The sequence below is a fragment of the Thamnophis elegans genome, chromosome 4, assembly GCF_009769535.1.
Source record: "Thamnophis elegans isolate rThaEle1 chromosome 4, rThaEle1.pri, whole genome shotgun sequence".
Taxonomy (NCBI): domain Eukaryota; kingdom Metazoa; phylum Chordata; class Lepidosauria; order Squamata; family Colubridae; genus Thamnophis; species Thamnophis elegans.
In genome coordinates, this window is record NC_045544.1 from 21,030,001 (window position 1) to 21,044,699 (window position 14,699).

Here is a 14,699-nt window from a genome sequence, read left to right on the forward strand (position 1 = left end):
ATGCCCCATTGTTCCACACTTCAGAAGCTAAACTGGCAAGTTAATTTTCATTACAGCCCTAGTGACAAAACAGTGTTGACTACCACAGCAGAGTATTCTAGGAGATGTATATTTGTCCTCTTGCACTTTTCTGAACTTTCTCGAGAAGAGAATCTCTTCTCTCCAACTTGAGAAGTTGCCTCACTCTGTGTGATGTGGTCAATCTTGAATCAACTAGGAAGGAAAGGCTAGGGCAAGCCTATCAATAGCACAGAGTTAAAATTTCTTGCTTGCATTTCCCCGCATTTACTACTAAGTTGAATAGTGCTTATGATAATTAAGATATGAGTTGTTAGAGCTGTTGTAATGAGTGGTCATTATCATTTTATTCTTCACATTTCTTTCTAAAACCTTGTAAAAGTCAGATGACCAGTAGTTTTTCCTAATAGCATACTCTATCATGTTTCCCTGAAAATAAGCCCTCCCCCAAAATAAGCCCTCCCTGAAAATATTGCAACATAACAGCAGCCATAAGGTGACCACACTTCTGCCTCCTGCACCTAAAAAATAAGACCTCCCCAAAAATAAGGCCAAGTGCTTATTTCGGGGGGGGGGGGGGGAAGAAAATAAGACCCTGTCTTATTTTTGGGGAAACACAGTATGACAGTCTTTCTAAACTATATTTGGCAGAATGTTAGTGTCTCCCAGACCATGGGTCCCTAACTGGGCTGTGAGCCATTCGAAACTGGGCCATGGAAGTGACAGGCAAAGTGCACGTGTGCATGCCCACTTGAGCAAGCAAGAAGTGACTGCATGTGCTCCATTTGCACGAATGGCAGGTGCACTTCCCCAATGTTGGTGCAAATGAAGCTGCATGCACAAGTGCTTGCCTGCCACTCACAACAAACCATCCCCTCTCCTCTCCCATGCCCCTGATCTTCAAAGCTGGAAAGGTTGGGAAACTCCTTTGGATGACAGTTCACAGAGAAAATGAAGCTTTAATTGAAAAGACACAGGAAGTCTGAACACCTTTTTTTCAGCATATCTTAGTGAAAGTTGATTTTCAGCCTGCATTAACAAGAGTAAATATCAACTCTGACTGAATAATATACTTCGATTCTTAAGACTTGCTTTAAAAAATGTCAGTCCAAACACTCTTGAAATATAACATACTGTGCAATTAATTCATCCCACTAATTTATAATTAATATACTAAAAGGGATAATAAAACATATTGACATGTTTTACAGGTAGACTTGTTTATTGACTGCCTTCTTTAATGACTGTTCAAAATTATGAATGTAAAAAAAAGTTTTGCGATGAATTGTCACGTTTACCACTGTCTCATCTCTAGTCACATGATCATCATTGGGCATACTGCAATGGGTGCATATTTATGGTTGTTCCAATGTCTCACTGGTATATGATCACTATTTGTATGCTTCACAACCACCTTTCAACAAGTAGCGTTTAGAAGAATGTGGAAACAAAGTCACATGTTTTTCTTAATGATCAAAGGGGGAGTGAAGTCATATGTCAGTCATGGTTATGTGATTTTCTGCTTAGAGATCACAGCCCTAAGTGATGGAGTTACCAGTCTCATTTGTGGACACCTAAGCTAGAACTACATCCAGATACAATTGAAGTGCAGAATGATGCATGGAACAAAGGCACTGTATGTGACATAATAGGCGTATATTCAATTGGGCATGGCATTGAATGTATGAATCTAATTTTTTTTCTGTCTCTCATGATGTTAGAACTCAGGGTCAATCATTAAACTAAACTTGGAATGGTTTAGATCTGATTAAACAAGACAAATTATGGAACTCACTGTAATTACGGTAGATGTGATGAATAGCAATTTACACTTTTTCAAAAGGCAATTGGAAAAAATTAGTCTATGAAAAGCTATTTATTTTTATTGGTTTTAAATATCTTTTAGCTCACAAGCAATATATTTTAAGCTCCAGTGCTAGGTAACAATGATTTCTAGCTGTCCATGTCTGTAAATTCCAAAATGGATCTGGTTGATCACTATGGAACAGATATCCTATAATACAAACACTGTTGATCTGATCCAATAGACATTCATGTTTATAATTCTATTTATGTAGTAAGTTTATATAAAGATATTGATGTTTTATTTTCATTTTCCCCTAAAGACTCAGCACAAAAGTTTATTATTTTTACCTCAGATGTATTCTAATTCAATTAGCATTTTTGAAGAATTTATTTATTAATCTCCCAAGGCGAGGATGCATCACTATCCACTCAGCCTCACAACATATATCTGTAGGTAAGATGTTTTGTCCCAATTTTCTTTGCTTTACATGTCATTTTGCTTCTTGCTTCTTCCGAAAGTTAAAAAATATCCCACTCATTCAATTTTCCCACAAAGCAGGTAATTTTATCCAGGTCTCTCATCATCTGTGTCATGGACTGTTGGGTAATTTTGAGCTGCTTGATATCTTTCTCAAATTTCAGCAACCATAACTGGATGTAGTACTCTAGGCAAGGACTGACTAAGGGAGATTCAAGGGGAATTATCACTATCTTTAGGCACTCGAAAGATATGATCTTGCTTGCATTTGAGGGAGAAGGAATAAGTGCCTTAGCTTTCCAGGTGTCATTCTCATATTCAACAAATAACTCACTCTATTGGAATGCTGCTTTGACTGAAAAAAGCTCTTCAAGCTATAATGAGGGAAAATTAAGGTACTTAATTTCACGAAGAGCCTTTGTGGATAAAGTTTTCAACTGCAGACAGTTTGGAAATGCGAAAACATAGTGGTTAGCAAATAACACTACAATTGCGTAGGGATTATTATTTCTCATTATCTAGACTGTGTGTGTCTATTGACACACTCTAAAGCTGCATTAGCAGATGTTTACTAAACCTCCTAGAACTTTTTTCTCATTTACTGTAGTCAAGCCAGGTGTCATTCATCCTGTATTAATATGACTTGAGTTTCCTTCCTAAAAGTACTGATAGGATTTATCTTATTTAATTTGGGCATTTCTCCATATTGTCAAGTTTATTTGGAATCTGGCATGGGCATTTCCACCGCACACTGTTTGCACGCCTTAATCTTTCACAATATAGTCAGAAAGTGATTTGTTATCATCTTTACTTTTGTAGAACTGAAAGCACCAGAGCAAAGAATACCAAAAGCCAATTAAGGTTTCCTCTATCTGCCTAGCAGGGAGAGCACAAAGGATGCTATTTAATCAGTTTTCCTGCTCCAAATAACTGCAGATCCTACAGTAATAAAAATTCTCTCAACCTCCAGCTCAATACAAAAAGAAAGTAAATTTTATTTTATAGTGCTTTATGTATAGTATGCGTTTGGCACACATTTAATGCATTTATCAGGGTACTTGCAAAACAAAACAAAACAAAAACCCCTGATTGAGCACCAGGAAGGGAAGCAAAACTGCTGGTATGCAATTATTTCACCATTACAGCTTGCAAGAAATTTTAAATTCAGGAGGAGGAATTATAGTGACATGCCAGCAGTTTTGCAACCAGATGCTTCTCCCAATACATATAATCCTGATTACGTATTGTGCAATAATTGAAGCAGGCTAGGGAATAGATATATCCTAAACAATGCTTATAAACTGGCATAGGAACAGTGAAGTCCTGTATCAAGAGAGGGAGAAATAATAGCAGTTTTCTTGAGTCTAGGAACAAAATGGACTTTAGAAAACTTTGCATTTTACAAAAAATAGCATCTTTGGTTAGATTTGAAATAAATCTCAGCAGAGCAACCCACCCCCCAAAAACTCCCAAACTCATCTGATAGTTTGCTTTTATATACAGCAAGTTGAGAGTTGGTATAAAGCTCTTAAGCAGAGTTGAATAATCTCATCTAGTAGGGAATGGTTACAGCTTTTCTATAGCCTACTTCAGATATGTCTGGACTATTACCCTTATTGTTCTTGAAGAAAGCCACAAAACATGCCTTTTTGGGAGGGCATCAGGAGACAGACAATCGTAATAGCCTGAATAGGTGGGTTGTAATTAGTTGTTACTTAATTATTAGGAAGTTGTATACTACTCAGAGTCAGTTGACTAGAGCAGCATATAAATCTAAACATATATAAATACAGGTTAGTCCTTGGCTTAAGAACACAACTGAACCTAACATTTATGTTGCTAAGTAAATTTTGCCCTATTTTACCACTTTTCTTACTACAGTTGTTAAGTGAATCCCTGCAGTTGTTAAATTAATAACATAATTGCTAAGTGAATCTGGTTTCCCCATTGCCTTTGCTTGTCAGGACACTAAAAGTGATCACATGACCCTGGGACCCTGCAGCCATCATAAATAGGATCAGTGAAATGCGGTCAGCTTTATGGCTGGTGAGGCACTTTTTAGACTTGTGGACTTCAACTCCCAGAATTCCACAGTCAAGCATGCTCAGTTCCGATTTAAAGCGACAGCATTTTCCCCCCTTGCAAAATAAGTTTTCCCATTTTTTTTCTTCTCCCTCCCCCTCCTTCCCCCCTCTCTCCCTCCCTCCCCCCTCTCTCAAACAGACACACGCACACAGAGAAATTGGATCCCTCTCTCACTCATTCACTCTCAAACAAACACAAACGCAGAAGTTGGATTGGATATATTTTCCAAAGGCTTGAAAGCAGCTTCTCTGCCATACCCCCACTTCCCCTGCTGCTTTCCGATCAAACTTTTTAAATTCCTCCCCCTTCCCCACACATGCACCTTTTCCAGCTGTTTCAGAGATGATTTCAACTCTGCTTCTGCCTGCCCTGCCCTCATGAAAGGCCAGAGCTCTGAGTCAGACTGAGCTAGTTGCTCCCAGAGAACTCTAAAAAGCCTCTAAAAATGCCCTCTACAGGAGGCGAGAGAACACGTGCCTCCTTTGCATAAGAAATTTCTTGCTTGTTAACCCTTGCTTAACTCTTAAAAGGTGAAAAATTGCTTATGCACAGGAGGTCCCTATTTCTCTGGCCTCCTCCTATAGTTAACACTAAGCACTGTTCCAAGTCACTGTGAATCTGGTAGCAACTACCTTGGCTTTAATTGTTTTAAAAAAATTCTTTAAAATTCTTTCCTTTTCCTCATGACTGGTGAGGCCACGCCTTCCCTTCCTCTAGTGACTGCACGTCCCTGAATAGGATGCAGTTGCCAAACAATTGAATTCTGATCATATGACCATGGGGATACTGCAACAGCTACAAGTATGAAAAACAGTCATAAGTCAGTTTTTCAGTGCCGTTGAACTTTAAACAGCCACTAAATCAGCGGCGTCAAACTCTATTTCATTAAGGGCCGCATCAGGGTTGTGTTTGACTTGATGAGGTGGGTGTGCCAGCTCTACGTCAGTCGTGCTGGGGGTACCTGTGATGGCCCGAGTGCTCTGCAAGCGAAAACAGAGCTCTGTTTTTGACTGCGACAGCCTCTTGCAACCCTCTGCCAGTGAAAACAGAGCTTGGGAGGGCCCCCTGTGGCCCTCCCGAGCTCCATTTTCTTTGGCAGAGGCACTGTGGGTCAGTCCTTTGCTATTTCCAGGGCGGCCCTGTGGGCCAGATCTAAGCACCTCACAGGCCTTGAGGTTGACACCCTTGCACTAAATGAATTATTCTAAGTCAAGGGTTACTTGTACGTGCACATGAAAAAGTCTCTAAAACTTCAGGAGTATCCCTTCAATTTCTCTACCTAAACTTTTTATAAAAAATGCTGGACAACAATGAAATCCGAGCCAAAACCCTGACCCATCTATCACTTGGGCTATAGATTATTAGTTAGTCCTTAATAGCAGCATTGACACTTAACAGCAATATTAATTCACCAACAAGATCAAGCTTTACTATGCAAACAATTATTTGGCTTTCTTGTCATCCTACACCTGCCTTAAATGCAATCTGGACCTTCTCCCCCAACACCTGGTCAACCTTACCATCTGTGGCTCTAATCTGCATTTTTTTGCAATAAAAGTCAACATGGGAGGTAAGTATACAATAGTGCTTTGTCTTGACACAGGGGCAAATTGGGAGAGAAAGGGATTGTCAAGCAGCTGGTCTTTTGGGTTGAGATGGGTGCAACTTTTGAAATAGACATGAGGAAGGGCTCCCCAGCATGTGGTAGGCTATAATGTAAAGCATAAAGAAGAGCACAGTGGTTAGAATGCAGTATTGCAGGCTAATTCTGCTGACTGCCAGTTCTTACTGGCTCAAGGTTGATTCATCCTTCCATCCTTCCAATGGTACAATGAAGGCAGAGATTGTTGGGGCAATATGCTGACTCTGTAAACCGCTTAGAGAGAACTGTAAAGCACTATGAAGCATATATAAGTCTAAGTGCTAGTGCTATTTTATATAAACAAATGGTAACATCTTGGGATGACTTATGTCACTTCGTTCTTAGGCATCATAATTCCCTTCTAGAACTGTGCTTGGTAACCATAGTCCTCTAATTAATTAGCAGGTCGTTTCTTCTTCACCTTCTGAAGACAAGAATGCCTGCCTTCTTTCAGCCTGAGAGCACTTCATTTCTGCTCCTTTGCTAATGAACCACTTTTATGTGGACAGTGGTTTATTAGCTTGTACCTGAATGACCCAAGACTATTACTTGCAACAGAGCTAATTCCTTTTGTCTGACTCTGTCAAGAGCAGGCGAAAATGAACCCAGTGTTATCTCCTTCCTCTCAGCTTTCAACTCACTATGACTAATGCAGCTTTGCTTTAATTGGCAAAGGGAAGGCAATCCAATGACTCAGACACCACTATAAACAGTACTGATTATTTCTAAAGTAAAAGTACCATTGCACTGCAAATGACTCAATCATTTCCTAAGAATTATTACTTATAGCGATGAAGCCACGTTAATTAGATAATGGCTGGCTGCCAACTAATATTGGCATGACCTACTATATCCTTGGCATACAGCCATGCATGTCTTTCTATCACATTTTTTCCCCTCTCTGGTAATCTAGATGGGAAGTGAAAAATATTCCCAATTGCTATTTTAATTCTTATCATGAATGAAAAGATTAATTAGAATGTCTTGCCAAAAGGAATAGGTTCCACACATAAATATAGAAAAATGAAAAGGAACAGAGATCAAACCAAGACTATAATTTTAATCTTTCTTAGAAAATGACTGATTTGAATTTAACAGGGCCCAATTTCAGCATGCATTTAGAAAACCATTCCTCCTTTTCCATGTACTGTAAAATCATGAGTCTATTTTTTTAAGGAAAAGGAAACAGACCAAGATGCATACCATGTATTTTTAATACACAAGATTAGGGTCTTATAAGAGACTTAGATTGCAATCTTATCTACCTTGTAACTCCCATAGAATTAAATAGGGCTCTATAGAATAATTGTATTTTATATGCCTAATTGGGTCTGCATCCAACTAGCAAGACTAGCATAAAATGTTAATTTATTGCATGTCCTAAAGGATTAATGCATTTAATATTTCTTATCACTTCTGTATTACAATAATCTTATGACCTTCAGTTTTATTCTGCAGCTAAGACAATAAATCTTGTCAAGAAATGGCAAGGAGTTAAATCTGACTGAGATCACCTTTATCAACTTAAAGGAGACACAACTTTGCTAGTAGTGATACTTCTGATGAGCACTTTGTGATTTGTTTAAGGTGACAAAGGGATATGAAAAAGTACAAATCTCACAAATCCAGTTTTATTGTCTAAAATTGAAAGGAGCTCTGATCAAAATATTTTGAAGTCACCAAAAATTAAAAGGACTTCCTAACCATAATTATCATAAAAGGCCAAGCAGAGGAATTATTAACTGAATAACAACAAGGAACAAGCAGTTATCAATTTAAAAAAAAAACACGAAAAGACCAACATTATCTCCAGACTCAATTCACTGGAAACCTTGCTGAATTTCCTCTTTTCTAGGTCTTCTAAAGAGAAATGGCTACACTTTCACTACTAGCAAGTATAGAATAATTACAACCTTCTTATTCCAGGTCATATTGCCAAAATCCAGAAAATGTAATTAGGGAAACTGGAGTGAGTATCTCTCACCTGTTTTGGTATGACTTAACATGTTCCACTTTGATTCTAGCCTTAGAGAGGACCTTTTTGACTTTGGGCAACAGATTGGACAAGAAGTGACCCCATAGTAACATAATAGCTATTGCAGGTAGAGAACTAAGTCAGAGTCAGAGTGAACAACTAGAAAAACTACAAAATACTATGGCAAATGCATGAATGAGGGTAGAAAGGAGTTATGGTAGGAGAATCTTTAGGCGTTTTTTGTGCAAAGAAATCCTGCTGTATTTCCAGGCCTTTGGTATCAATTGACTGTGCTGACACAAATTGCATAATATATTTTTCCACGTAAAGTACATTATTGGATAAAAATGAACAAATGCATAATACTAAATTTACATAATTTACATATATGGTTACACCCTATTAAGATTGCAATTTTAGAAATCAGATGCAATGTATTTCATGTCATAGAAATATTTTTAATTAATTGGGGGTTTGATAACATGCTGATCTTTAGTGTGCCTGGCCTATTTAATTATTGAATCTGTCAACACATTAAGCCTATTGGGAAGAATATAAAAGACACCTTACATTATGTACTTTTCAGGCAAAGAAGCTTAAGCAAGCATTCTTTCAAATATTTTCAAGTATTATGCAATTACGTATAGCCAAGCAAAAGTGTCCCAGTGACCCTCTCTTAACCTGACAAATCTGGGCTTGCAAACTCTTTTCCTTGACAGAGTACTGAACTTGGAAAAATATTTGCTGTGTGCACTGTTCTCTTTGATGTTTTCTATTAAATGTTTCCCCTTTCCCCTAATTCCACTTGTCCAATCTGGGAAATTATTTTTCAAGGCAGAATTTATAAAGCACTGGGAAAATTACACCTGCACCGTGACCCGACAAATGCGCGCCTGACGACAGCGCGCTGACAAAACTGCGACGTCGACAGCGCGCCCACAAAGGCGACAGAAGCGTGATTACGGTTAAGGTAAGGGTTAGGGTAAGGGTTAGGTTTAGGGTTACCTTTACGGTTAGGTTTAGAGTGCGCTTCTGTCGGCGCGCTGTTGTCGGCGCGCTTCTGTGCTCATTCGTCATTGCGATTTCGAACTCGCGGGTTTTTTCCCTGCGAGTTTTTGTCGGCGCACTTTTGTCCAGCGCGCATTTGACGGTCAACCCACCTGCACAATAGTCAATTTCAACTCCAAATCTTAGCAAGCCACCTTTTTTTTCCTTTAGCAATGCACCCAGGTACAAAAACATCCCAAGGGATCCCTGCACTTTGGTAGGGTAAAAATGGAGGCTGTTTTGTGTGTTGAAAGTCTCACCGAGGTCTTTCAAAGGAAAACTGAACTAGTGAAGCAGAATTAATCATCCTGCTTCTGGTTTAGCTTTGAGATGCTTTCTTCCCTAAAGCACACAGCAATTTGGCTTAGGGTGTTCATGTTTTTACATTTTTTTAAAGCGCTGGACGAAGGATTCACTCCATCCATTGTGCTGCTTGGCCCTCTTCCTGCTTTCCCTCTTCCTTCCTTCTTGTTTGATGTTTCCTTGCTCCTGGCAGGCTGTTTCCTTTGCTTTTGCTCTCTAACCCTGGAGACCCGAGGGTGCTTGTTTCAGCATCGCATCCCACTCTCCTTCTCAGGATTAACACACCCTCCAGCAGAGTCTGATTTGAGCAACATGCAGAGCTTTAAGAATTATATTTAAAAACCTTTAGGTTTTATATGATTGAGCAGTTGGGCACAAAAGAGAGGAGCTTGTTTTCTCTCCTAGCTACCCAGCAAGAAAGGCTGCTTTTAAAGTGACTAGTGAACAAATGGCATACTATACCTCTTCTGGCAGACTGACAACCAGGTCATTTTCTGTCTGCCCGACTAACACCTGCAAGAAGTATTCGCTGCATGCAGCCAGCACAGCTCGGTGGGCTCGGAATTCTTTGCCCTCCACAATCAAAGTCACGTCACAGAGAATATCCTGCTTCCGTTGGTCATTGAGGCATAGGAGGATATTGGTACAATGGACTGTTGACTCATACACATACATGGGGGATTCAGTCTTCTCATCCACAGACATTCCGTTCACACCCTAAAATAGAAGCAACAAACAATAAGGGAGAGATAGAGGGCCAAAGTGAGTTATTACAGTGCTTGCAAAAATAAAAAAAAATAAAAAAAATAAAAAGGAAGATTACATCATGATTTCTGCACCCTGCATAGTTGAGCCAGCTCTCTGCAGAATTGTTGATCAGCATTTTAATTCTTCGTTACCACAAAGAATTCAAGAAATCTCTCTCTCTCTCTCTGGAAAGACAATTGCATTATAGGCTTTTTACTCAACCCACTTAGCTGGTTTTTTTCTTCTCCGCAATGCTGAATGAGAGGGATGGATTTTTAAGAAATGTTGAAGGCTATTATTAAACACTGGTTTAATAGTATAAGCTGCCTGCAGAAAAAGGGGACAGGATAAAATCTTTGTAAAACAAGAATATTGAACTTATCGTTTTCTGGTATTTTAGAAATTACTGGCGCTTAGCATTACAGGAAACTGTGGTTGAAATTCTCAACATTACTGTAGGTCTCCAATTTCAAGGGCAAGTTGGTTGTGGATTTTTACATTCAAATCACATATTCTACCCCCTTAAAAATGACACGTGAGCTGCTCACATCTTATTACACTGGTTCAGATAGCAGAAGCTAACAGAATTATGATACAACTATGCTTAAAACCCTAAAATAGGGCTTGCGAAGATTATCTCAGTTATCTTATATAAAATCTGAAAAGTAGAGCTGCAATTACTCAGTGGGGCTAATGGAGGAGGCCTGAGGTTAGTGGCTTGCCTAACTACATCTTGAGAGTTTGTAGGAGATGAAAGTTGAATTAGGAACTTCCCGGCCCAGAACAATGTATTTGGACACTGCACTGAAACACAGACTTACATGGAAATAAGCATCCCTGGAATTCTATGATATTTAGGCTGAAGTAGACCTGAAATGTACTTCTAAATGCAGAACTTTTAATAGAAATAAATACAGGTAATCCTCGACTTATGACCGCAATTGACCCCAGAATTTATGTTGTTAAGTGAGAACATTGTTAAGTGAGTTTTGCCCCATTTTACGACTTTTCTCTCTACGTTTGTTAAGTGTATCACTTGAATTGTTAAATTAGTAACACGGTTGTTAAGTGAAACTGGCTTCCCCATTGACTTTGCTTGTTGGAAGGTAGCAAACTCTGAGACATAAATATGAATCAGGCATCAAGCATCCAAATGTAAATCACGTAACCATGGGGATGCTGCAATGGTCATAATTCACTTTTTTCAGTGCCGTTGAATGGTTACTAAACAAACTATTGTAAGTTGAGGACTACCTGTACTTCAACAGAAATAAATGTCAGTCATTGGATATAAACTTATAAGCAAGTCTGTGATACTGACAAAAGAACAAAATGATAGGAGATATATCTTAAGACGGAGACAAGACTGTAGTGTGGCAAATATATATAACATTTAAAAGCTTTACAAAAGAAATATAGCATAAGAATTATTGAGGTACATCATGTAGTAATATGCTACTTTAAAAAAACGGGCATCTGCCAGAGAGTGAATAAATGCACATTGCAATGCCATGATACAATCTCCTCCCTTTGTGACACTGCATGCACACACACCAGAGCTAGAGCTTTTATCACATCATTTCGTACAATAAAATCTCAGTTTGCTGCAGACATCTGTGAAGCACAACTGTGTTCTTGATTGTGTTACTGCACTTTGTCTATATAAAATAATATTAAAAAGGCTAGATGATTTTCCTCAAAGAAACATTAGGCAGATAAATGGAACAGATCATGAATTATTTGGAAAGGTCTTTATGAAACTGAAACCAACTAGGTCAAAGATATTAGCCTAATTGAAACTTAGGGAAACTACCATTTGCTTAGATTAAAAAAACAATATTAATTGGACACAGCCTGGAAAAAAACAGGCTTATTTGTTTTACTGTTATAGCTCTGTTCTCTTATTTTACAATAGTATTAAAATAGGTCCTATTTTTTAAAAAAATGGAGAAAGACTATTTAAAACTATTGCATCATCCTTGTGACTGTTTTATTCTCTGCACCCTGGCAAAATGACTGATAATGATTGATACAGGGAAGCTTCCCTATTTGCAAGATGACTACCATAAAATGAATAATCAGTTACAAATGCTGCCTTAACAAAATGCAACTGACACTTCTTCTAATTGTATTCCTTCCTTCAAAAAACTCCAAACTCCCTGCTTAGCTTTGTCTTTTTACCAGGAAATTGGAAAGCATCAGGCTGAAGCCATTCATCATTTTTATTTTCAAAGAAATTATTTAGGGCCAAGCCCATTCATGGAAATAAAGGTAATACTGGAAGGCTAGCGACATGGGAAGAGGAGGAGGAGAAGGCTTTGATAAAGAAGTGCAGGGAATGCGTTTCAAATTTGCAGATATTAAACTGGGTGGGGTAGCAAACAGAAAACAACATTCAAAACTACCTTATTAGGTTAGAAAAATGCATGGAAGGTATTTGAATGAAATTTAGTTAAGTCAGACAGACACTTGTGAAACGAAAGACAAATGTGGGTAACAGTAATTTGGCTTGGTAATAACAAGGTCTTCTACTTGTAGCAATAGCACTTAGACTTATATACCACTTCACAGCGCTTTACAGACCTCTCTAAGCTGTTTACAGAGTCAACCTATTGCCCCCAACAATCTGGGTCCTCATTTTACCCACCTCGGAAGGATGGAAGGCTAAGTCAACCTTGAGTCTGGTGAGATTTGAACTTCCAATTTGCAATCAGCTGGCAGTCAGCAGAATTAGCCTGCAGTACTGCATTCTAATGGTTCAGTGGCTAAGACGCTGAGCTTGTCGATCAGAAAGGTTGGCAGTTTGGTGGTTCGAATCTCTCGCACCGCGTAATGGAGTGAGCTCTCATTACTTGTCCCAGCTTCTGCCAACCTAGCAGTTTGAAAGCATGTAAAAATGCAAGTAGAAAAAATAGAAACCACCTTTAGTGGGAAGGTAACAGCGTTCTTTGTCCCTTTGGCATTTAGTAATGCCGGCCACATGACCATAGAGATGTTTTCGGATGGCACTGGCTCTTCGGCTTTGAAACGGAGATGAGCATCGCCCCCCAGGAGTCGGGAACAACTAGCAAATATGTGCGAGGGAAACCTTTACCTTACTGCATTGTAACCACTACGCCACCTTAGTAGTTGATTGCAAATTAAATATGAAACAATTAAGGGATAATTTTAGATCTCAATCAACAGAGGTGTAATTTCAAAATCTGAAAAAAAGGTAGTTCCACTTTATTCTAGTTTGGTCAAACTCCATGCTGAGAATTGCATTCAGCAATTGGCATGGCTTCAGAGAAAGTAATAGGAGATTTAGGCTCTAGAACCATGATGGCAAACCTATGTGCCCAAAGTAGTACATAGAGCCATGTCACCTGGCATGTGCGGCATCACCCATTCCTCTTCTAGGTTTCTGGCGGGCATGCGCGCACGATGATCAGATGGTGTTTGTGCATGCAGCAGTGCTGGAAACTAGAAGAGCTAGTCTTCCATTTTCCTGCGTGAGCCACGCATGCAGAAACCCAGAAGACTAGCTGGAAGCTCATTTTTGGCCATGCACATGCACCCTGGGCAGCTCCTCTTCTGGGTTGCGGCCCATAGAAGTGTGTGAAGTACGTGCACATGCTCTCCCTTTTTGGTACTCAGTGCCAAAAAGGTTCACCACCACTGGTCTAGAACCTGGGGGCTATGAAGATGGAATGGGATTTTAGCCTTGAGAAAATACTACTGATGATAGATATGACAGTACTCTGCAAACATTTGAAATGAGCCAATTCTCTTTAAGTTCTCTTTGTTCTTAAGATAGGAAGATAGAAGAAATAGATTTTTGAAGACAGGATAAAGAAGAACGGATTTTAGAAAACAGGATAGATTTTAGAAGAAGAATATATTTTAGTTATGGAAAGGCTGATTCTAACAGCATGTTAGTTCCCAAAAATAAGATGAGTATGAGAATGAATCTGTTTAAAAGAAAGTATACTTAGATATACCCAAGATGAGATTAGGCTGCCATTCCTGCACTGGTCAAATGGTTGGATTAAATACCTTAAATGACTTCTTCCAGCCCACTGATTCTATGATACCAACAGGAAGACAATTTAAATGCAGCATTTGGATTTATTCATGCTTTTCAAGCCATGTAAAATTAACTATGTAACTAAAATGTGTAACTGAAAAAAGGCATTTCAAGTTATTACACATTGGCAGGATAAAAGTAAAAAAGGAAGACACTCTTTAAAAAAAGCATTAATAAGATGTGACATCATTCTATAACAGACTGGAAACTAAGGTAATGAAAAGGTTTTTTTTCTTTGAAAGTAAATAGTACTAAACTATAAGGGTTAAAATCAAGGGCTATGTAGTCACAGCAGCAAAGATTTCTATTCCTCAAATCATTTTCTAATCCTATATCCAATTTTACCTCTTGCTAAGAAGTGTTATTGTGGCTGTTTCCAAAACATCCAGAGGATTCAAACTGGGAATGAACGGTTCAGAGTGACAATGAAGGCTTCCAGAAAGCAGCACATTGAACAAAAGATACTCCACATTTCCGGCTGTCACCAAGACTGAAATGCTGATATCAGGCAACATCATAGTGAGGCTGCACT

General features: G+C 38.7%; 1 protein-coding gene across 1 annotated transcript in view; it reads right to left on the reverse strand.

Annotated features, from left to right (window-relative positions):
- BACH2 (BTB domain and CNC homolog 2) overlaps nt 1-14,699 on the reverse strand; it is a 201,838-nt gene that overhangs the window by 40,619 nt on the left and 146,520 nt on the right. Inside the window, exon 3 of the mRNA XM_032217059.1 lies at nt 9,817-10,071. Within this exon, the coding sequence (XP_032072950.1) occupies nt 9,817-10,059 (243 nt within the window). The 5' untranslated portion in view covers nt 10,060-10,071. The remainder of the gene's footprint in view (nt 1-9,816; nt 10,072-14,699) is intronic.